At 35.4% G+C, this 22066-nt stretch overlaps 1 protein-coding gene across 6 annotated transcripts; it reads left to right on the top strand.

The window, feature by feature from the left end:
* LOC106061670 (death-associated inhibitor of apoptosis 1-like) lies at positions 1-14860 on the top strand. Of its 6 annotated transcripts, none has more exons than XM_056025974.1 (9): positions 5615-6053; positions 7940-8229; positions 9301-9475; positions 10443-11678; positions 11918-12093; positions 12435-12495; positions 12780-12887; positions 13526-13645; positions 14591-14860. In XM_056025974.1, exons 4-9 carry the CDS (start codon positions 10775-10777, stop codon positions 14788-14790), a joined length of 1569 nt encoding a protein of 522 aa, XP_055881949.1. In that variant the 5' UTR covers positions 5615-6053; positions 7940-8229; positions 9301-9475; positions 10443-10774; the 3' UTR covers positions 14791-14860. The 6 variants fall into 6 exon arrangements, with proteins under 6 accessions (XP_055881952.1, XP_055881949.1, XP_055881948.1 ...); XM_056025975.1 differs by lacking the exon at positions 5615-6053 and adding an exon at positions 7152-7796; XM_056025973.1 differs by lacking the exon at positions 7940-8229.
* The last annotated feature ends 7206 nt before the right edge of the window (positions 14861-22066 follow it).

Raw genomic sequence — 22066 nt, 5'->3', positions numbered from 1 at the left:
CATTGGCGTAATGAATGTGTTGCATTTGTAGGGTAAACCCAAACACTCAGTAGTCAAATCACTCTAAGTCTGCCATCGTTACTGAACATTAGAAGTAGGAATTTTAATAATACTCAGTAGGTATTATTTTTTGGAATTACTTTCATATCTTAAGAATGTACAATGAAATGCATGTAGATCTATATTTATTTTTATTTATACTTGTGGGTTTCTGTACACATGGACTAAAACATCATTCATAGAGTCTAGCAACACATTGGTTGTTTGAAAGTTATTTTCTTTGTTCGCTGTTTCTTCCACAGAATAGTCTTAAACTAGACACATTTGACGAATTAGAAAGTAATGTCGAATTATTGTCCATTGAATAGGTCAATGACGATTTTGTTGCATTCTACTAAGCATACACATGTGTTAGTTCTGCTACCATAAATTTCAGATAATTTAACCAGATTTTGAAAACTTAGATTTATAGCATTGCTATAACTGAATAATTTAACACTGGTTCATTAGTCTCAATTACTCTAAATATAAAATGTGCAATTACATCATATCTTTTCTTATATAATACAGACCTTACTTCAAAAAAAAGAAGATGGTCACCTCCTACGCGTCATGCATCTAGTCATGCATGTCCACCAATGACTTAAATTCTGCCAAGTCATTGGTTTTCCTGTCTGGCTCAGGCAACCCATTCCAAGCTATAATAGCACTAAGGAAGAAGGAGCATCTACTTGCGAGCGGTATATTCTTTAAAATCTTGCCATTTATAAACATAAAAGTAAATGGATTATATACATAAATAGAATTCTGATTGGACCTACTTGAGATGGAGTGTTGTTTTGACGTCAAGAAACTTGTTAAGTACACAAAAACAATAGCTACTTAGGGCAGCGTGTCTCAACCATTTTAGTACCACGTCCGATTAAATACTATTCCAAATAAGGCGCGCTCCCAAACTATTGAGCAAAGTCCATTCCTCAGTTACGGTGCTTTAGCTAATGTCAGATATCGTGATCATAAAGGAAAAACCAGATATGCATGATTCATTTTCATTATTGGAAACTGAACACATTAAAACTCCAAAGTTTTATGTTTAATACTATTAATTATAAATGATTTTTTTTTAAATAATACATACAATAAAGTTTGTTTCAAATACTTTAACTCTTTCTCTCCTAACTGACGATACCAACGTTGATTCCACCAGAATGTGGTAAATAATTACGGAGAGAAAGAGTTAATGAAATATGCAACATTTAGGTTAAATTAATTCACGGTGATGTTTAGTAAGATGTGTAACGTAATCAATCGAGCGATCTCTAATCAACCAAACCTAAATCATTTTTTAAAGCAAGTGAAGAAACATTTTAGCTTTGCGAAAATAAAAAAAGAAAGGGAAAGTTTGCTTTAATCTTTAACTGAGATTATAATATCCTGATTTTTTTCTTTTATTAGTCAATTAAATACATGATATATCCTTCCAAAAGATAGCTTTTTTTCATATTAATTAGATCGTTCTTGAATGAAAATAGAAGGTGGAGTCCCGCAAGTGTTTCAATTGCCAACCAATGAACCGTAGTGACCTATTTTAGTTTAGAGTTTAGAGATTATGTTAGTTTTGTCAAAATATATATATATATATATTGTGCATTACTATTAGCCACGCTAAAGGTAGTGACATAGTCAGACAGACATATGACGTGACGCGAATGCGGGTACATGATAGAAGAAGAATATGGCTAGGGCTAATAGAAAGATCTGTCTTCTGTTTCTTTGGCCAACTGTTAACGAGTAGGGTGTCATGTGGCCAGCACAACGACCAACCGCCTATATTTTCCCCCAACTAAAGTCAGGTACCTATTAGAGTTGGGGTGGACTCGGGGGGGGGGGGGGGGCTAAAAATCCAGAAGTTCGAAACCCCAATTTTCACCAAGATTCGAACCCAGGACCACCGGTTCAGAAACGAAGTGCTTTAACCACTCAGATGACCTTAACATCATCTACCATATATACCGCATGGTCTGAAAGGGAAACTTTACTCTATTTACTTTTTTTTAATAGAAAGAAGGATATTGATGGAGAGTGCCAGTTTAATTTATCACTTGATAAAGTGTATTGTATTTAATTGTGATGTCCCTTGGCTGTTTGCGGACTCGAGCAGTAGAATAAGTGAAGTAGTGTTAGACAGCACACAACACCCAAGCCAGGACTTCCCCAGTTACAGCGACTGATCTGTTGCTAAATCTAAAGCTAAACATTCCTTAAGGTCTCCCTAGCAACTTTCGTGACGTGACGCGTGGGTGAACCATGATTCTGTTATTAAATGCCTAGAAGTGTATTGAACCCAGGAGTGTAGTGTATCTAAATATACACTCAAATGAGTCATCGCAATTGTAGGTTATACATATTTACCAACCTGCTTCTTTATATAGCTCTTTATAGCGAAATAGTTTGTGTTGTAATAATATGACGTAATTCTGAAATGTTCTAGAAATTCTCCCTAATCAACGCATTGTGCTCTATAAAAAGATTTTATACTGGGTCAATTTCTTTTGGTCTCGTTTTGAGTTCGGTTTTTTTTTTAGGCCACATCTAAAAAAAAACGTGATCAGCGCCTTAAATAGAAATCAATAGGTCAAGAGTAGGTTTTAATATCTGTACACAAGAGGAAGAGGCAAATAAATCTAGCAATCGTCCTAAATAGATCTATCTATAGATCTAGAACGTAGGTGTGGATGTCAGAAGTGGACTTTGTCTTTAGTAGAAATGAAATAAAGTTATATTTAGTATTGTTCACTAGGAAGTAGACAGCAACTACAACGTCACCCTGTAGGCGTTCAACTTTAGTTTCAAACACATCTTCGAACATTTTGACTTAAGTTTTCTTGAATGGAAAGCGTGCCACCAAAGCGAAAGCCACCTTGACTTGCAATATATGTGGACGGGAGTGTCTCTCCAAAATAGGGCTCCACAACCATACCAAAGAGTGTTGAAGAGGAACCATAGTCGTTTCACGACTGAAGGAGGCCAATATATAATTCACAACTATTTACAGCTTTTGAATGGAGATATACTGAAGTAATTTCAAAGTAAATGTCCCCCCTAACCTGTGTTATGTGTGGACGGGATTATGGCTCTGAAGTCATGTAGACAAGTCCTCTGCGAGATGAGCCAAAGTCTTTAGGACTGATTGGTATTTTCTATATTATCATCATGATCATGATTTACTGGTTCTTGTTAGGCGCTTGCAAAGTTCGCTCATGACGACGGATGCCTAGCTTAGGGGGGGGGTGGCAAGAGGGGCAACCGTCCCAGGCCCCGCGCCTGAGGGGGGCCCAGCGATTGGAGATTTTATTGTCAGCATCTTCGAAAACAAAATCAGTTCACATAAACTAGGACTTGTAACTCAATATTTTCCCAGTATCTTTATGATACCAATTACCATTGCAGCTCCTAACATACATTTTCGTTTTTTTCAAAAATACCGTTGAGTTTCGGTAAAAACAGCACTCTGCAGATTCTAAGAGGCTATTATCGTTTAACAGTTCACAATAAAAACACGTAGGTGAAGGTAACCAATGGGCCTCATTCACCAATCGTAAACAAACAACATTTAGCCACGTGGTGCTCTATCTCTTCTATATAATTTACGATCTCATGTGTAATTCATGATGGTTATCACGTGACAGTTTTTTTTCCGTTGTTTTATCAATAAGGTCACGTGACTAAGTGTCGTTCGTTTAGATTGGTGAATGAGGTCCATTCAAAGAATATATTTCGTGCTTAAACCTCCGACGTCCAAACGGATTTTTATTAGATAAATGCGTAGTGATAAAGTTTGAATTCCGCTTCTAACTTATGAAAGTTGTATTTCAAAGAGTTATTTATTACATTTCTAGTAACATTAATACAGCTTTAAAAAAAATATTTTTTTTAATGAAAATTAATAAAGAAATATACAGTGTTTTCTTGACTTTCGCTGGTGATACGTTCTAAGACCGCACGCGAATGTCAGATTTTCGCGGTATTTAATTTTATATACGTACACTATTTTCGGATATGAACAATATCACAAGACATCCCCAAACATTTAAAACCCCTAGATAACCATTTTCCATTTCATTAATAACTTTCACATGCTTTTCCTTTAAAAAAGACTCAGTAGTTTTTAAGTGTCACACAGCACTGTTATGTCGCATTACAGTATAAAAAGAATTTGTGCGAATACATTAAATATACTGTTAATTTAGTCTGCAATAAAAAAAAAGGGTTGCGGGTGTATGAGAAGAATTCCTTATTGGCTACTGTAACCTGGCCTGTATTGAACCAGTTGATGTACTTGTACAGCTATTTCGTCCAATCAGCTTCCAGAAAGTTTGGCGATGACGTATTAAGTTATTAAGTTGTTGTTTTTTCCAATAGTCTACTTTGATGGATATGGTGCGGCCGTGGTAAAACACGTGTCACCATATTAAAAAAATTGTTTTTATATTATTTTTATTTTTTTTTTGAAAACCCGTGGTGTAGCCATTAGTCTTGGCTGGCTACCCACCTAGCAGAAGTAAAACTGAATTCAAAACTCTCCTGTCTTGCAACTCAAACATGGGAAAGGTTTTTGTGGGTTAACCTGAGGAAAAATAAGGAGCCGGCGACCATAATGCAGTTTGCAGCACACACCACTACATCCTGTTAGAACCTGTGACGCTGCTAAGCCCAAACGTTTATATGTAGTTTGCAAAGAATTACAAATGAAGCTTTTAATTTTATAACTCATGCCACCGAAGCAACCTTGAACTGTATTGTTGCTTAAAGAAATTCTTTTAATAATATCAGATGTGGGTTTGTGTAAAACAGGTTTTAAAACTACAACGGCTGGTAAAAATCAAAGTTTTACCTATGGTGTTTTCCGCATTTTGCCATAAATAAGTAAATTTCCCCTTTCAGTCATTGTGATGATGTTATGGTCATCTGTTTCTTTGGCCAACGGTTAACGAGCCGGATGTCATGTGGGCAGAACAACGACCAACCGCCTTTACTTTTACTAACATAATTCAGGTACCCATTAGAGATGGGTGGACTCAGGGGAGCCCTGAAAATCCTGAAATTCAAAATTCACAGAGATTCGAACCCAGGACCCCAATTACGGAAGCCAAGCGCTTAACCACTACCACCACACCCTTTTTTGCTATAAGTGAACAGATATTGTAAGACTCATAAACCACCATCTTCTCTACCTGATGTTGAATAGAGATTTTGTGGGTCTATTCTGAACTTTATCTTTGAATGTTCAAAAGTTTTTCAAATCTATATCTTTTTATCAGGGTGATATTGTCGCAGAAGATCCTCAAGCGTAATTAGTTTTATATCGTCATAAAAAAGGCAATCGGTAACCGCTTGGTTGACAAGGAAAGAATGAAAAATTTTATATAATCAACGCTAGACAGTCTACATTTCTTTTTGTTAAACATTATTTACATGAAGACATATATATATCCACTTTGGGAATCACTGCGTTAGGGCTTAAAAACCAACCCACGCAGACGACAAGACTAGAACAAGTAGAACCTTCGCGGATAAGGGCTTTGTCTGCAATAGATCTGAGAAAATATACAGGTCGCAACTGGGTTTGCCTGGTCATGTGATATACTGCATATTCCCTTAACCTTTGGAATTAATTCAATATCTATATATAGTCACATATTTGTTGCGTAAAGATCTAGATTATTCTAGATCCAAATCCGATTAGTCATCCTTTGTGTTTTCTAATCATATCATTTTCAACACTCGGAACTCACATGCAACCTCAAATGTTTCTCGTGGTTACGTCAGTGGTTTCTATTTTAAGAGTTAATTTATATCAACCAATCAAATCACAGCAAATAATGTATATAGAGCGCCGGATTTCCATCTGCTTTTCCAATAAGCATTACCAGTGATTCAACGCACACAAGGAAGACTCGAGACATGGGTGTTTTCCGTGCTGCTGCCTTGTTTGTCTGTACTGTGTTCAGTTTAAGAGGGGGAGATATCAAGAAAGACAACCGCATACTCAAGTAAGAAAGCGTCTTTTTTAGTCTTTTGAATGAAGAATTAAGAATAATATTTATCTTATCTTAGCATTAATGTTAGCTACTAGTTTATTTTGTTTCGTATTATTTATTACTTATCTACATTTTTACATTACAAAATCATCTAAAAGTTTAAAGTCGTTAATGTCATAAGAACAGTTTGTCTTGTACGTCATGAAGTATATAAGAATTAGATTTAGATCTAATTAAAGGGGACAAATTGAAAGTCCAGTTAGTTTTTAAAGCAGAGCTATATCTATATCTTGATTACGATCCCATTTTTTGTGTCTGTTTTGTTTCGTTGTTTATACTTAATGAAGTATATAAAGAACGTTCATATTTTTCAAAGTTAACAAACTTGTTAGTGCGAGAGGCCTGAGAGCGAGAGAAACCATATTAAGATTCCGTTTTCTAGTCCAGGGTGTGATTTATTTGCTACAGAGTTATTTACAGTATACGTTCATTATTGTATTAAATATGTATGTTCTTATATAAATCAACCCCTGGTGTTCTGAAATCATTGTTAAACAAAGCCTTCCTTGTCCATAAACCAAGCAGGAAGAGCTCACAACAAATGTTAAGTGAAATGGAGGTGGTAATCAGAAACGTTATGACGTAGAGTCCTAGAAAGACCCTACGCCAACCAATCATTTTGGACTTTTTTTTCATACAGTGTTTGAGATATAAATATCTGTGTACAATGTTTGTCAGTGACGTCAAGTCAGGCGGGACAGAACAAAAAAAAACACACAGTATTGACTGATATATTTCTGTTACAGTCACGTGATTTGTACTGACACAGTTACCGCCCCAGCGGTCGATTGCCTCCTTCAGTTGCCCAACAACTATGGATCATCATTTGAAAGAGGAATCGATGCCCAACGAGGTGCTGAAAATCTCGTCTATTGCGGTGCTGCTGTATTTTGACGATGATATGCACTTTTTAAATATTCGTCAGTCAGACATGAATCTCGAACAAAAAAAAAAAAGGGATCTATTTTTTTAAAGTGAATTCCTTTTTTTTTTTTAAAGAAGCTGATGACTTTTTGTAATAGCAATAATTTTGTTCTTAATAAGTAAAGTTCTAATTCTTAGCGTATAGATCCAGACTTAGACTTTAATGCAGACCAGGAACTACCCGATGACGTAGGTGTGCTCAAGATGCAAACTGTCGAGACATCCAGACCAAAATTAATTTTAAACATTATTATATTTCTAAAAGTAATAACGGTCAAACCAGAGTTTTCCCTGTGTGGCCAGCCAATTAGCTAATAATCTTAGTTTTTCTTTCCACAAAAATGTACTTATCTCTTAAATTTCAAGGAAAATCATTGGAGCCATTTTCGAGAACCGAACACATTTTTTTTTACCGATGAAGAATTTGATTGGTGAATAAAGGAATCGTAAAAAAAAAGCGAATCAAATTTGTGCTTGACCTATTTCCCTATGACCTAATTTCTTGGTAAGGTTGTCACGTGACGAGTCAACGTTGAAAAATTAAATTCATCCTCTGTAACCTCATTATGCACTTTGTTCTTGGGGGGGGGGGGCGGCTGTAACCCGCGGGCCTTAGTTCGGGCATCACTGCTGCACACATGTATGCTCCTTTGCTTATTGACAAGCAACTCGTTCAAAAAGAGGCCAGCCAAAGCTTCCAGTAATCAGAATTTTGTTTTTTAAAAGAGAAGAGGGTTTACAGCCATTGAACTTTGGACTGTCAGCTGTCAGGTTAGTTTTACTTGTCAGCATGTTGTCAAAACACAAACGCACTAACTTTCCTAGATCTTAAATTTAATTAGAAGTTCTAGTGAAATGTAAATGAGACAGTGGTTTTTAGCTGAACTCATCTTGTTTACTTAATGGTATTACAGTAAGGACATCAGTTTACTAAATGGCTGTTTAGGACGAAAAAAGAAATAATGAACTGGAAAGTTCTGGCAAGGCATGCCCTGTATGAAATGGTCTATATGACAAGCTTTCAGTCACATGACTTCTATGGCTGATCACGTGAAGTACGAGGTGAAAGCCTGGGCATTGGCCAAGGTCGAAACACTGTCTCCTACACAATCTCCTCTTCTCCGGTCAGCTGTTGGGTCCAAAAGAACTGCAATAGCCTATATAGTTTGTGGTCAGCGTCGGAGGATCAGTTTACTATTAAATGGTATGACATCAGGTTATTGTCTTTATAATATGATATGCATACACTTCTATTTTTATTTGAGACTTTTATAATATAACCTTTTTTAAATTAAAATTACGATAGTTTTATTGATAATAAAAAGTTTGATTGTTTCGTTAAGGTAAACTGTATTGTTTATAAACTTATTAGTGAGACTTTTTTAGTTTGCTTTTTTTTATGTATCTTCTTAATATGTAATTTTGGTAACTACATAAATTGTGGTAATCTGCTCTTTGTTATTATATTAATATTCTATAATCAGTTTTTACATTTAAAATAAGGCGTGGTGGTCGAGTGGTAAGACGCTATTCTTCCGAACTGTAGGGTCCCATGTTCGAATCCTGGTTATGACTTGGATTTTTAATTTCTGGATTTTTTTGGGGAGCCTCCGAGTCCAACCAGCTCTAATAGGTACCTTATATTAGTTTGAGAAAAGTAAAAGCGGTTGGTCGTTGCGCTGGCCATATGACACCCTCATTAACCGTGGGCAACTGAAACAGATGACTTGTACATCATCTGCCCAATCGATCGCCAGTTTTAAAAAAAAGTAAAACTTCTTTTTAACATTACAAAAGACATAACTTAAAATAATTGAAAAGAAATGATAAAAAGAAGAGTAGTGATCTTGAGAAATATGAGGGCGAAGAATACAAATTAAAAAAAGATAAAAATATAGCAAAAAAAAATAAAGATGGGGATTGGGAGACATTTTGAAATATATAAACAAAGAAAATAATGTCGACTGTTGCCAACTAATAACTTACAATAATTTATGCTCCTCGTTGTTGAAGAACTTAGAAACATTATTCTTGTAGTTGTGTAGTGCTACCACGTAAAGAGAATTTTTTGTAAAAGTTTTAACCTACGTAAGTTAACGTCATCTGTTCACCGATAAACCAAAAAGAATTCTATTTATAGCTTCACCTCCATTTCAAGAAATCCCCCATTAGGATTTAGTTTTGATCTTGATTCAGCTTTAAGTTGACCGAAAACTATAGCAGTCTTCCAGTTGCCGAATTTCTCGTAATTTTTGGTTTTTGTTTTAATTTTCAGTTTCTAAACAAAATGAGAGTAACAGCAAAAACAATAAAAAAAAAGAAGAATCTTGTGTATAAATTGCAGTGATATTATGGACTGTGGTTAGTTTATGCTGGAGTGGCTGGAATCTATGACATTAGTATTTTAAAACAATGTGGATCAAGTCATTGTGAGAGCATTCATAGCAAGTGTAAGTTTTTCCTGTCAACTTATGTATGTGGTTATAATAGTATCTTTCTTACACGTCATTGTATTGTTACCCCCATCCCCTAACAACAAAATTTCTATACCCTAGGTACTCGGGAGCCGTTAAGACGACCCCAGGAGACAATTGTCTTTAAATCACAGTAGATCTACTCCATGAAAGATTATGCGTCAGAAGAAAAAAACAAAGCCAAGAAACAATTTAAAATTTTGAATAGATCCATCTCCATTTCACTGTGCATTTGAAGAATTATTCGTTTTGGTTTTGTACTTTTAAAAGGCTTCATCTTTTTAAATTAGTGTTATATTTTTTTGTCTGTATCAAATATGTCAATTGGACTTCACATTTATAGAAATACATTTGTAGATTATTGTAGAATGATCTAATAACACATCATTTTTAATATGAATGTTAATTTCATATTTAATTGCATTGATCATTACACATTATTGAAAGTGTTACTGCCTCAATGTCTGTGCCTTTACTTTTTCGTTTAGAATCTATGCTTTTATTCTGTTCCTCGTACCCTGGCTTCGGTTACCTTGAAATATCCGTTACTCCAGGGGTTCTCAACCTGTGGGTCGCGACCCCTTTGGGGGTCGATTGACGATTTGCCAGTGGTCGCCAAAGACCATCGACAAAATGAATTGTTATTGTCTATTCTTCTATTGCTGTATGTGTGAGCGGGGGGGGGGGGTCTCAGAAGAGTGGGGGATTGTATTAAGGGGTCGCCGAGCATAAAAGGTTGAGAACCGCTGCGTTACTCGGACATGAATAGTTTAGCGGATACAACAAAATTGTTTCGAGTCTATCTCGGCAATGGAGCAAAAGGTCACATCTTTGTTTAAAACAAAGCATAGGCTCCTACGGAACGAAACAGTATTTGTATTTATTTATTGTACATGATTACTTTAATTTCAAAATGAATAGGTGTGTTTCTTTTTCTTTCCAGTTTCAATACAAAGAAATCATGCAATAGATCAAATAACAAAAGAAACAGAACAAGATCAATCAACGCAAGTATATGTAGCTGTGACGCCAACCACTTGAAGTGTCGAATTAAGGAAAATACTATAAACAATAAAAGACAATGAAACTGAAAGTAGTTCAAAGCTCCAAGAAAACGTTAAGCTAACCAAACAAGACATAGATGACGTAAGTTCTCAATTTGATAATTCGCCAGCACAAAAGTCAAAGCTTTATGAAGAAATCTGTAGCTCCACATACTTTCGAATAAAACATCAAACAGATGTCTATCTAGTGACACAAAATGGAGACGATAGCATGCAAGCGAGATATTTATATAAAGAAGAAAACAGGCTGGGAACATTCGCCACATACCCAACATCAGCGGCCAAGTCGGCAGTGGTTCTGGCTCAGTCTGGGTTCGCCTACACTGGAACAGGCCGAGATGGGGACGATAGAGTCACCTGCGTATTTTGTCAGGCAGTGAGATCGTCCTGGAGACCAGAAGAAAATGTTGAGGAGGTTCACAGATCACTTTCACCGAATTGCTCCTTAGTGACTGGACAAAACTCTGGAAATGTCCCCATAGTGTACAGTTCTTCTCGATCATTCCAAGAATTACTTAATGCAGCAAGCTCTACACGTGGTAGGGAGTCCACACCAAATAGACGTGAAAACTGCCATACAGAACACAGAGAGAACGCGTTAGGAGCCACGAATTTGACAGAATCAGAGAATACCCAATCATCGTTACAGCAAGTAGAATCCTTATCACAAGGAAATCCAGAATTGCAGCATTCCATTGACAGTAGTCCCCAGTCTATTACAAATAACAATAGGACACATGAAGCAGGGCAAGCAGCTTCCTTAACTGGAGGTTCACAAGCTGATGTCAACATCACACCTTCCTCTAATGGAACATCTCAAAGAGAAGCATCACCAAGTGCAACCCGAAATACAACTACTAACAACAGCAGCACAGCCCAAAATACTAATAACAGCCATACAGCCCCAATTACAAGAAGTAATAACAGCACAAATGCACGTAATGATAACACTAGTGCCAACGGACCGACATACTCAGAGCTAGGCATTGTAACAGACAGACCAAAACGTCCTGAGTATGCTTTGAAATCGGAAAGATTAAAGACATTTACGAATTGGCCAAGGGATCATCGTCTACAGCCTTCAGAACTTGCTGATGCTGGGTTTTTCTATGCAGGTAATGTGTTTGTTTTAAAGAAATCCAAATTTTCAGTTCTCTATTCATAGCCATGCAAAGTCATTGATTATTTAGTTATTAAGTCTTTTTATAGAACATTGAAAGTCATGGGATTACATTTCCCAGAATATCTTTCACCTAATATTTAGCAAATTAAAGCCAAAAAGAAACTCGTAGAATGGAAAAATCTTAGCGTTGATCAGGATACAAAAATGTTTATGTGCATTTTATTTCACCAGGTTACGGAGACTGTGCCCGATGTTTTTACTGTGGTGGAGGTTTACGTAACTGGGACGATGAAGATGATGTCTGGGTGGAGCATGCCAGGTGGTTCTCTAAATGTTCTTTCATACGTCAACGTGTTGGACAAGTCTTTGTGGACACTGTCCAGGATCTGAACAAAACTTTAGACAAGGTACATGTTTCACTGGACTGTAGATGTTTGTTGTTGTTGTTCATGTCGTTGTTGATGATGTTATTGTTGATATTGTTGTTTATGATGTTATTGTTAATATTGTTGATGATGTTTTTGCTGTTGATGTTGTTAATGGAGTATATGATGATGTTTCTGATGATGTTATTGTTGACGTTGATCTTGTTGATTTTTTTGTTGTTGTTGATGTCGTCATTGATGTTGTTTATGTTGTCAATGTTGATGATTTTGTTATTGATGTTGCTGATGTTCTTGTTGCTGCTGTTGTTGTTGATGATGATGTTCTTGTCTTTCTAATATTTTGTATTTCTCAAATATGACAGATTCCCTATGAAGCAGTTGCTAACAAAATGGGAGTAGCTGCTCTATCAGCATATCAGCTTGGTGAGTTAATGTAACTCTATCTTATCTTATCTTATCTTATAGAATACAGACGTTAGTTCAAAAAAAGAAGATGATCTTCATACTAATAAATGTAAATATTAATTGGGTAACACTTGATTGTATGTAGATCTAGAAGCAACTCAAAATCACTTTAGAGTATTTCCGTTAAATAGGTGACAAGTATTTTGCTCATAATCGATTTAGGTGCTGTCTCGTAGTAAATGGTAATGAAACATTGAATGTTGTATATTTGCAAGAGTTATATTTAGCATTTCTACTTTTAGATATCAAAGAAGAAACATTGAGAAAGGACCCAGCAGTTAGAGCAGTCGCGGAACTTGGATTCCCTATGAATGCTGTCATAGAAATGGCTAAAATTGTTAAAGCCGAAGGTATGGGTCATCTTTTGTCTTATAGATGTATCTAGAATAAATAATTTAATAGAGGATATTTGGATATTTTAAAAATAATGTCTGGGTGAAGCTACCAGGTGGTTTTCTAATTTATTTAAAAATAAGGTAATTTGCTAGAAGCTACACTTAACTTTCAAAAGGCAGTACAAAATGAAAGCTTGAAATTTCAGTTCGTTTAGCCACAGAAGAGTAATCCAGAAAAATTGATGTGTTTCTTAAGTTGAAAATACCAAATACGTGTTATACAGAAGCACTTCAAATCTTGAAGTTTTTAAGTTTGGCTTTCTTTAGAATTGGAGGCACGGTGGCTGAGTTGGTAACTCGCTTGGCTTCCGAACCTCAGGTCCCTGACTGGGGTTTTGAATTTCGGCATGTTTTTGGCAACTTTGAGTACAACCAGCTCAAATGGATACGTGATATTAGTTGGGGGAAAAGTCAAGTCGGTTTGTCACTGTGATGGCCACATGACACCCTATTTAACCGTGGGGCATAGAAACAAATGAGCTTTACATCATCCGCCCTATAAATCACATTTATCTGAAAAGGGAACTTTTCTTTACTTCTTTATGATTTGTTTTCGTATGTGTCTAAGACTTGAAAATATCTTCTGTCACCAGACTCCAGCTTGTCTGCTGACAGACTTTTGGCTCGACTCAAAGAAGAAAGGGGGGACCAAGTTCCTGCTCCTAGACCTCAAGTGAATCACATCGCCTCTAATGGCGCCTCTAATGACTCCGGTAAGTTCTGATTTAACCGATGAGCAAGATTCTGAAAAAAAAAAATCGCTTGATTATCATTTAAGACAGACTATTGGTTTAGATTTTCTGTGATAGTTCATTTTGAGATTTTTTTTTTCAAAACCATGATTACAAATAGCGTATGTTTTTCCTAAGTGCAACAGTACTATTAACAGAAATTACTACATAAGTTTCTAGGTATAGTTTAAAAATAATATCACTGGAGGTAGATGAATATTAAAGCGCTTGGCTTCTAAACTGGGGTATCCAGGGTTCGAATACTGGTGAAGACTGGGCTATTAATTTCGGGATCTTTATGGCGCCTTGGAGTTCAGCTCTAATTGGTACTTACTTAGAATATCACTAGTTGAGTATTATTTTTACAAAGCTTCTATCAACTTAATCTGTCTGTTAGGTGAAATTTTTGTAAGCGTCTCTTCTCCCATTGCACCTTCTCGGACCCTGGCAAAATTTTGCACAATTATTTATTGTCGGTAACAAATCATGTATCAGTCAGAAAATAGGCAATTAAATAATTAATAAGCAGTATTTATTGATTATTTTGATATTGATTAAGGAAATGTATCTTACAGTATTGATAGATATCGCTATAAATTTACAGTTTTTTCCCTTTTATTATTATTATAGCTTTTATATAGCGCTACTTTTTCATGCTTATAGCATACTCAGAGCGCTTTGGTCCAATCTCATTTGTGGACCAGTTGGGGGGGGGGGGGGAAGGGGATATCTAGGAGTTGGTTTTCCTTGCTGCCCTTAGGCGCTCAGTAAACGCAACTCTGCCCAAGTCAGGTGTCTAACCTCGAGCCCCCTTCTAGGTAGCCGAGACAAGTTCAAGCGCACTTGGCCTCTCGACCACGCTTTTAGATTTACTTATGTTTTTAATAAAAGTATTTTTTTAAATGTTTGTTTGTTTGTGTATCACAGAGACCATGCGGAGACTGAAAGAAAACAACAACGTATTACGTCAGCAGACCACGTGTAAGATATGCATGGACAGAGAGGTGGACATTGTCTTCCTGCCTTGTGGTCACCTGGTGTCCTGCACTGAGTGTGCTGTGGCCATGAAGGACTGCCCAGTGTGTCGAGCACATGTTAAAGGGACAGTCCGAGCTTTCATGAGTTGAGCAAAACTGTGATATAGGTCTACGTGTAGAAGCTAGTGTGGTGCATATGTGTAAAGACTTTGAAAATGTATTACGAAACTGGCTTAGAATCAAAATATTTGTAACAAATGCCTGGTTGGGACATTTGTTAAGGTCAATTATGATTTCATTTTTTCTCATGTTAGTATATTTGATTTTGGCGCTTTTAATTCTAAATTAATGAACATCGTATGTTACAAATAGCTAAACATATCAGCTAAAAATTCTTTTGTTTCATATATACAATTCATTATGATATTTTATTAAAGAAAACGTATACAAGATACTGTACAAACTTTGAGGTTTAGTCGAGGCTTTAGAGCATTTGAAATATTTCTACCTGAAGTATCCTTTTCATGTAATACTCTAAAACTGTACTGATGTTTTTTTTTATCTTTATATGCACAAACATATTTACTTTATCATAGATGAACTCTGAAAGCTTTATAAAATTTTATACGAATGTTTAGCAACCTAACCTACATATACATAAATCTTTGTTTTCGATTTTTCAAAGTACTTTTGATGGCCCCTTTTGGTCATTGGCTTTTGTCTCAATAAATCCCTGCGCCCCCCTGGTTACTATGTCACTGGTTTTAACACCTTGGATACAAGAATAATCATTCGTCAAACTATTGTTGTACTGAACTATTTTAATATTATAATATATTCTTTCTTATCTTAAATGTATACAAATGATTTATGTTGATACTGATTTGTTTAGAGATCTTACAATACTCCTGAATGGTGATATACCAAACAATACCACATAAATGTTCAAATAGATTAGTATCTAAATATTAGTTATACAAATATGAAACAAATATCTTGGTATGATTTATTATACTGATAGGTAACTATATTTGATTTACATTTAGACAAGCACTTCGAGGCTTATTTGTTCATACAGTCTGTCATGCAATAAGTGGAACACTGTTAAATCTATAAAAGTGTAATCACTTCTCTCATCTATGTCCACTATAGCTGACACTATATACACGATGTAGGAACACTTCTCTCATCTATGTCCACTATAGCTGACACTATATACACGATGTAGGAACACTTCTCTCATCTATGTCCACTATAGCTGACACTATATACACAATGTAGGATCACTTCTCTCATCTATGTCCACTATAGCTGACACTATATACACAATGTAGGATCACTTCTCTCATCTATGTCCACTATAGCTGACACTATATACACAATGTAGGATCACTTCTCTCATCTATGTCCACTATAGCTGACACTATATACACGATGTAGGATCACTTCTCTCATCTATGTCCACTATAGCTGACACTATATACACGATGTAGGATCACTTCTCTCATCTATGTCCACTATAGCTGACACTATATACACGATGTAGGATCACTTCTCTCATCTATGTCCATTATAGCTGACACTATATACACGATGTAGGATCACTTCTCTCATCTATGTCCACTATAGCTGACACTATATACACAATGTAGGATCACTTCTCTCATCTATGTCCACTATAGCTGACACTATATACACAATGTAGGATCACTTCTCTCATCTATGTCCACTATAGCTGACACTATATACACGATGTAGGATCACCTCTCTCATCTATGTCCACTATAGCTGACACTATATACACGATGTAGGATCACCTCTCTCATCTATGTCCACTATAGCTGACACTATATACACGATGTAGGATCACTTCTCTCATCTATGTCCACTATAGCTGACACTATATACACGATGTAGGATCACTTCTCTCATCTATGTCCACTATAGCTGACACTATATACACAATGTAGGATCACTTCTCTAATCTATGTCCACTATAGCTGACACTATATACACGATGTAGGATCACTTCTCTCATCTATGTCCACTAAAGCTGACACTATATACACGATGTAGGATCACTTCTCTCATCTATGTCCACTATAGCTGACATTATATACACAATGTAGGATCACTTCTCTCATCTATGTCCACTATAGCTGACACTATATACACAATGTAGGATCACTTCTCTCATCTATGTCCACTAAAGCTGACACTATATACATGATGTAGGATCACTTCTCTCATCTATGTGCACTATAGCTGACACTATATTTACGATGTAGGATCACTTCGCTCATCTATGTCCACTATAGCTGACACTATATACACAATGTAGGATCACTTCTCTCATCTATGTCCACTATAGCTGACACTATATACACGATGTAGGATCACTTCTCTCATCTATGTCCACTATAGCTGACACTATATACACAATGTAGGATCACTTCTCTCATCTATGTCCACTATAGCTGACACTATATACACAATGTAGGATCACTTCTCTCATCTATGTCCACTATAGCTGACACTATATACACAATGTAGGATCACTTCTCTCATCTATGTCCACTATAGCTGACACTATATACACAATGTAGGATCACTTCTCTCATCTATGTCCACTATAGCTGACACTATATACACAATGTAGGATCACTTCTCTCATCTATGTCCACTATAGCTGACACTATATACACAATGTAGGATCACTTCTCTCATCTATGTCCACTATAGCTGACACTATATACACAATGTAGGATCACTTCTCTCATCTATGTCCACTATAGCTGACACTATATACACGATGTTGTTTTAAATAGTCTCGCCCATTCTCTTTTAATGTACACCTCTCTAGATCATTCAAACTGTGTCAAATGTGCATTATTTTATCTACTTTCCTGATGCTTGATGCATTCCAATACCTTTCAATGTTTAAAGAATACATCTAACATAGTTGGCTGTGATTTGTTTAACTCGATACTTACTTCTGTACACTTTTGTTGCCAATTTTGATTTTCTGTGATATTTGTCATTTTATTTTCAATAGCGTTTATCTTGTTAACATTTGTTTTTCTTATTCTATAATTTTATTTGCATATTTATTATAAAGCTTTGGTTCTAACCAAAATAAAATTCTTTACCAACGTAATTTTCTAATTGATTTAAAGCTCATGGCATTACTGAGTCATGAATTGATATCAAAGATACAAACTTTCGATTTTACACTATTAGCATTCATACTGAGCAATGGACTGGCAGAATTTGTGTTTATAGTTGGCATCGTATTACTTTTTTCTATATCTATTATATAAAGATCATATCTAGTTTTACACTCGCAATTACTGCAATACGCAAATTAATTTCCAAAAACTAAAATATCATCTCGCGTTTCTGTAAAGAATACTAATAAAATAATGTTTAAAATGTACTTGTTGAATCACAATGTTGCGTGATATAGCATTTACATGGATGATTCGGGTATCTAGTTTAAATCATTTTCCATAGATTATGATGTAACTTCCCATGTCAGATCATAGGTTAACTTACAAAACTGGAATTTGTGACATCATAGGTTAACTTACAAAACTGGAATTTGTGACATCATAGGTTAACTTACAAAAGTGGAATTTGTAGCCACTATGGACTACCTCACAACTCTATCTCTCCGTAATTATTTTCCACGTTCCGACGGAATTCTTCATTTCGCTCATTAGTATTTCACTACTCTGTTTTGATTACGCTTCCATTACTTTTTTATTTGTTATCAGAGAATGTTTTATTTGGTCTAGAGTTAAAGAGGAATGCGTACTCTTTTAATAGAAAAACCAAGTAAAGTTTATAAAATAAAACTTCTTCATTTAATGAGGTCAAATCAACGATGGTACCGCCAATTAAGAGAAAAAGTGGCCTACCAATTACCTGTTATTTACCATCTGGTCAATGTTAATATAATCTTTCAACGTTCTAAAAACCATGGCAATATTCCTTACTGCTATTCACGTGCAATCTGCATTAAAAAAATATTTTTTTTTTACAAACTAGATCTGGATCTATATTTCGTTACAAGCGTTTTGCAAAGAAACATTCCCAGATTTTGTTGTTTCTTTTTTTATGCTGGCCATAAAATGCAGATACAATTATTTGATTTTATAATCAAATGTCATTGTACATATTTTTACATTCATTTAGTTTATTGCCATACAATCTTTATAATTTAATTCTACTTATCTATTTTATTTAACTTACCTTCATACCAATGTGGTAATTAATTGAATGCATAGACTGACTGTTTTATTTTTTTATTATTATTTGTAACTCCCTCGTCTTTCAAAGAATTTGTTATTGTGAATCAACACATGATTTGTAACAAACATTATTATGCTCTTATATTTATACCTGTTTCTCAAATAAAATATTGTCACTTATAAACAAAGAGTTCATTACTAGCAATATCACCATAGGCATTAGGGTATATTTGCATAGTCTATGTTATTCATTATCTATAAACACGACATCAGGCATGTAAGATATAATAATAGCAGCACTTAAGTACTAGGTTTTTAAGAGAAAAAAATGAAGAAAGTATAGCGAAACATAGAGTCAACACATGATGAAGCCCGAAGTTTCTTGCAAAGACAAATACCGTAATTTTTTAAAAAACATTTCGCATCTATCTTTCTCTAGCAATGCAAGACGACACTTATACATATAACATAAACATAGCCTCCAAGTGGTAGTAATTATAGAAATATAATATGTGTTGACCCTAGATATAGAAATATTTGTGGGCACCATTATGTGGAGGAATATGTGCGGGCTTTGTGTGGTGGTGCGGGACCCAAATAACTCTTTTTAAAAGAGCGGGATGCCGGAAGTGGACGTTAGTTTAATCGAGACCAAATGTGATAGATGGCCTGAACGCTGACCTGCAGCGTCACAACCTGTGGGCCGTTTAGACCAATAGCTCGTTACCACGTCACAGGTTTGTGTTGAGGCCTTCTATAACAAGTGGTCTTGGTTTAATCCCATGGTCGCTGCTAGGCGATGGCGCCGTGTCGTGGTCATTGATTCGAGTCCTCGTCTAGACTTGTCTAAGTTTCGCCATATTTTCTTGACCTACTTCTCTTAATAACCTTGGTATCTTGTTTCTGTTATTATTATGTGTTACATGCCATGAAAATTACTAATTTGTTTCGTCTCTAAAACCTTCAAACTCCATGTTTATTCCTTGTCTATGGTACCTTTATACTGTATTGCACTGTGAGTAGATATTGTGGAAAACGACCGTGACAGTAATGATGATGTTGTCAGTGCAACTTTATTCCCCCCACCATAAATCCTTCACATTCCTATGAAATAAATATTGCATACAATAAAACAAAAGCTATACAATAAAAGAGCAGAGATCATACCAATTTCTAAAGCAATGTGTAAACAGCGTAACTTCCTATATGAACCAGATATATGGGATATTTTTAAAAAGGGCAATTTACATTCGGGTTGTTTGTAGAACGTTTTATATGTTTCGAAAGTTCCTTCAAAGCTGAAGAACATCTATATTCTAGTCCGAACCTCCCCGCAGTACGATTGGGGATTGGAGCGGACACGGTATGAACCCGGTACCACTCGACAAGAATGCTAGTTAATTAGCTTTAATCTTAAAAACTCTGCACCACAATAAGATCAGATGGAATTCCCTAAACAGTTATCCGAAACCGAAATACGTTGGTCATAGGCAAAGGAGTTTCTTTATCAAAATAGATTCTGAAATCGAAGATATAATTCCATTTTTGTTTAGGTTGCAACTTTACTAGAATATTATCAACTTGCTTATCTTATCTTATCTTATATAATACAGACGTTACTTCAAAAAAGAAGATGATTACGTCCTACGCGTCATGCATTTAGTCATGCATATTAACCGATGACTTAAGTTCTGCCAAGTCACTGGTTTTCCTGGCTACCTCAGGCAACCCATTCCATGCTCTAATAGCACTTGGGAAGAAGGAGTATTTGTACAAATTTGTCCTAGCATATGGGACGAGGAAATTCAGTGTTTGATGTATAATTGCTACTTTACTTTTGAGTCTTCTGTCCTGAAGGCTTTCTAAATTTAGTGATTTTACTTTACAGACGAGGTCAAGGGTCCTCACACACAATGACATAGAAAAGAAAAACTGCTTGATAAAGATACTTTACCGGAATGATTACAATGGCCTGTGGATAAATATTTGAGAACCAAAGGAGAAAGTTTTCTTAAAGTTAATGTGTCGCTGCTAAAACGAGGATCCTTTAATTGCCTTATTCTAGTTTGTTGTTTGTTTTACTTCGCGGATCACTTTCACAATCACTGAATGTAGGTCAACCTTTTTCGACACCCAAAAGTTTGACTTTAAACGAATAGGGTGTTTTCCCGTGTATTTAAAAATAGCGAGCCAATGAAATCCAACTGTGTTAACATATAAATGTAATACATCTACAAACGTTACGGCATACGTTGTCAATCTCTGTTTCCCTGTGTGAGCCTCGAGTAGGAGAAATGTTAGCCTTCATATTTAAAACTTTAATAATAAAACCTGTTTACATGTCAATTGGTTACCTATCAGAGAATAGTATTTTGAGGGAGATTAACATGATGATTTAAAGTCTAAGTGGAAAGTTTAGATAAGGCTAGCATAATAATGCTAAAGCCATATAAATAAGTTTGATATTAATATGTTGAGAACAATTAACCTGAAGCTAGTTTATATCAACAGTTTATTAAGAATCCATCACTTTTCTTTTTATCAGTGATTTATTTATTTTTTTTTTGAATAAAATATTATGTCCTTATCAGTATAAGTATACTGTACATTTTGAGTTAGCTAATTATCAGTGCAAATCGTTAGAAAGAATTACATATACCTAATCTACCAGTGGAGTAGCAAGGGTAGTGCGTTTTGGTGCGGGCCGTACCAAGCATGAGACTAAATGTAGTTATAAAGGTTATCAAATTCATTGATTTTTCTGTTATTTACAACCAATTTGATACTAATATAAATAACAAAGCTTCCTTAAAAAAAAATAAATAAATAAATAAATAAAACAAGAATATAAGGAAATAAAAGGAACAAGCACTCTGTAGTGTCAGCTTATTACTATATTCCTTTCAAGCATATCAGATTAAGAGCATACAAAAATTGTGCTAAATATTTGCCTGACATGCAGAATATTGTATTGTTTTATTTAGTATCAGGCTGTCTCTCTCTCTCTCTCTCTCTCTCTCTGATGTTGTTGTTATTCTGTTCAAAGATAAATACGCAGGAAAATTGCAGCATTGACTGTAGTATGCTCGCTGGCTGAGTGGTAAAACGCTTGGCTTCTGAACAGGGGGTCCTGGGGTTCGAATCCTTTTGAAGACTGGGATTTTTAATTTCAG

The sequence above is a fragment of the Biomphalaria glabrata genome, chromosome 4 (genome assembly GCF_947242115.1).
Source record: "Biomphalaria glabrata chromosome 4, xgBioGlab47.1, whole genome shotgun sequence".
Classification (NCBI taxonomy): domain Eukaryota; kingdom Metazoa; phylum Mollusca; class Gastropoda; family Planorbidae; genus Biomphalaria; species Biomphalaria glabrata.
This window is presented reverse-complemented; position numbering and strand designations above follow the sequence as displayed.

What these genes read in the sequence shown, in the direction of transcription:
- LOC106061670 (XM_056025977.1), top strand. Translation starts at nt 10,775, where the DNA reads ATGCAAGCGAGATATTTATATAAAGAAGAAAACAGGCTGGGAACATTC. An exon ending in TGCTGGGTTTTTCTATGCAG is followed by an intron (nt 11,679 to 11,917) that starts GTAATGTGTTTG and finishes TTATTTCACCAG; the next exon opens with GTTACGGAGACTGTGCCCGA. An exon ending in TAAAATTGTTAAAGCCGAAG is followed by an intron (nt 12,888 to 13,525) that starts GTATGGGTCATC and finishes TTCTGTCACCAG; the next exon opens with ACTCCAGCTTGTCTGCTGAC.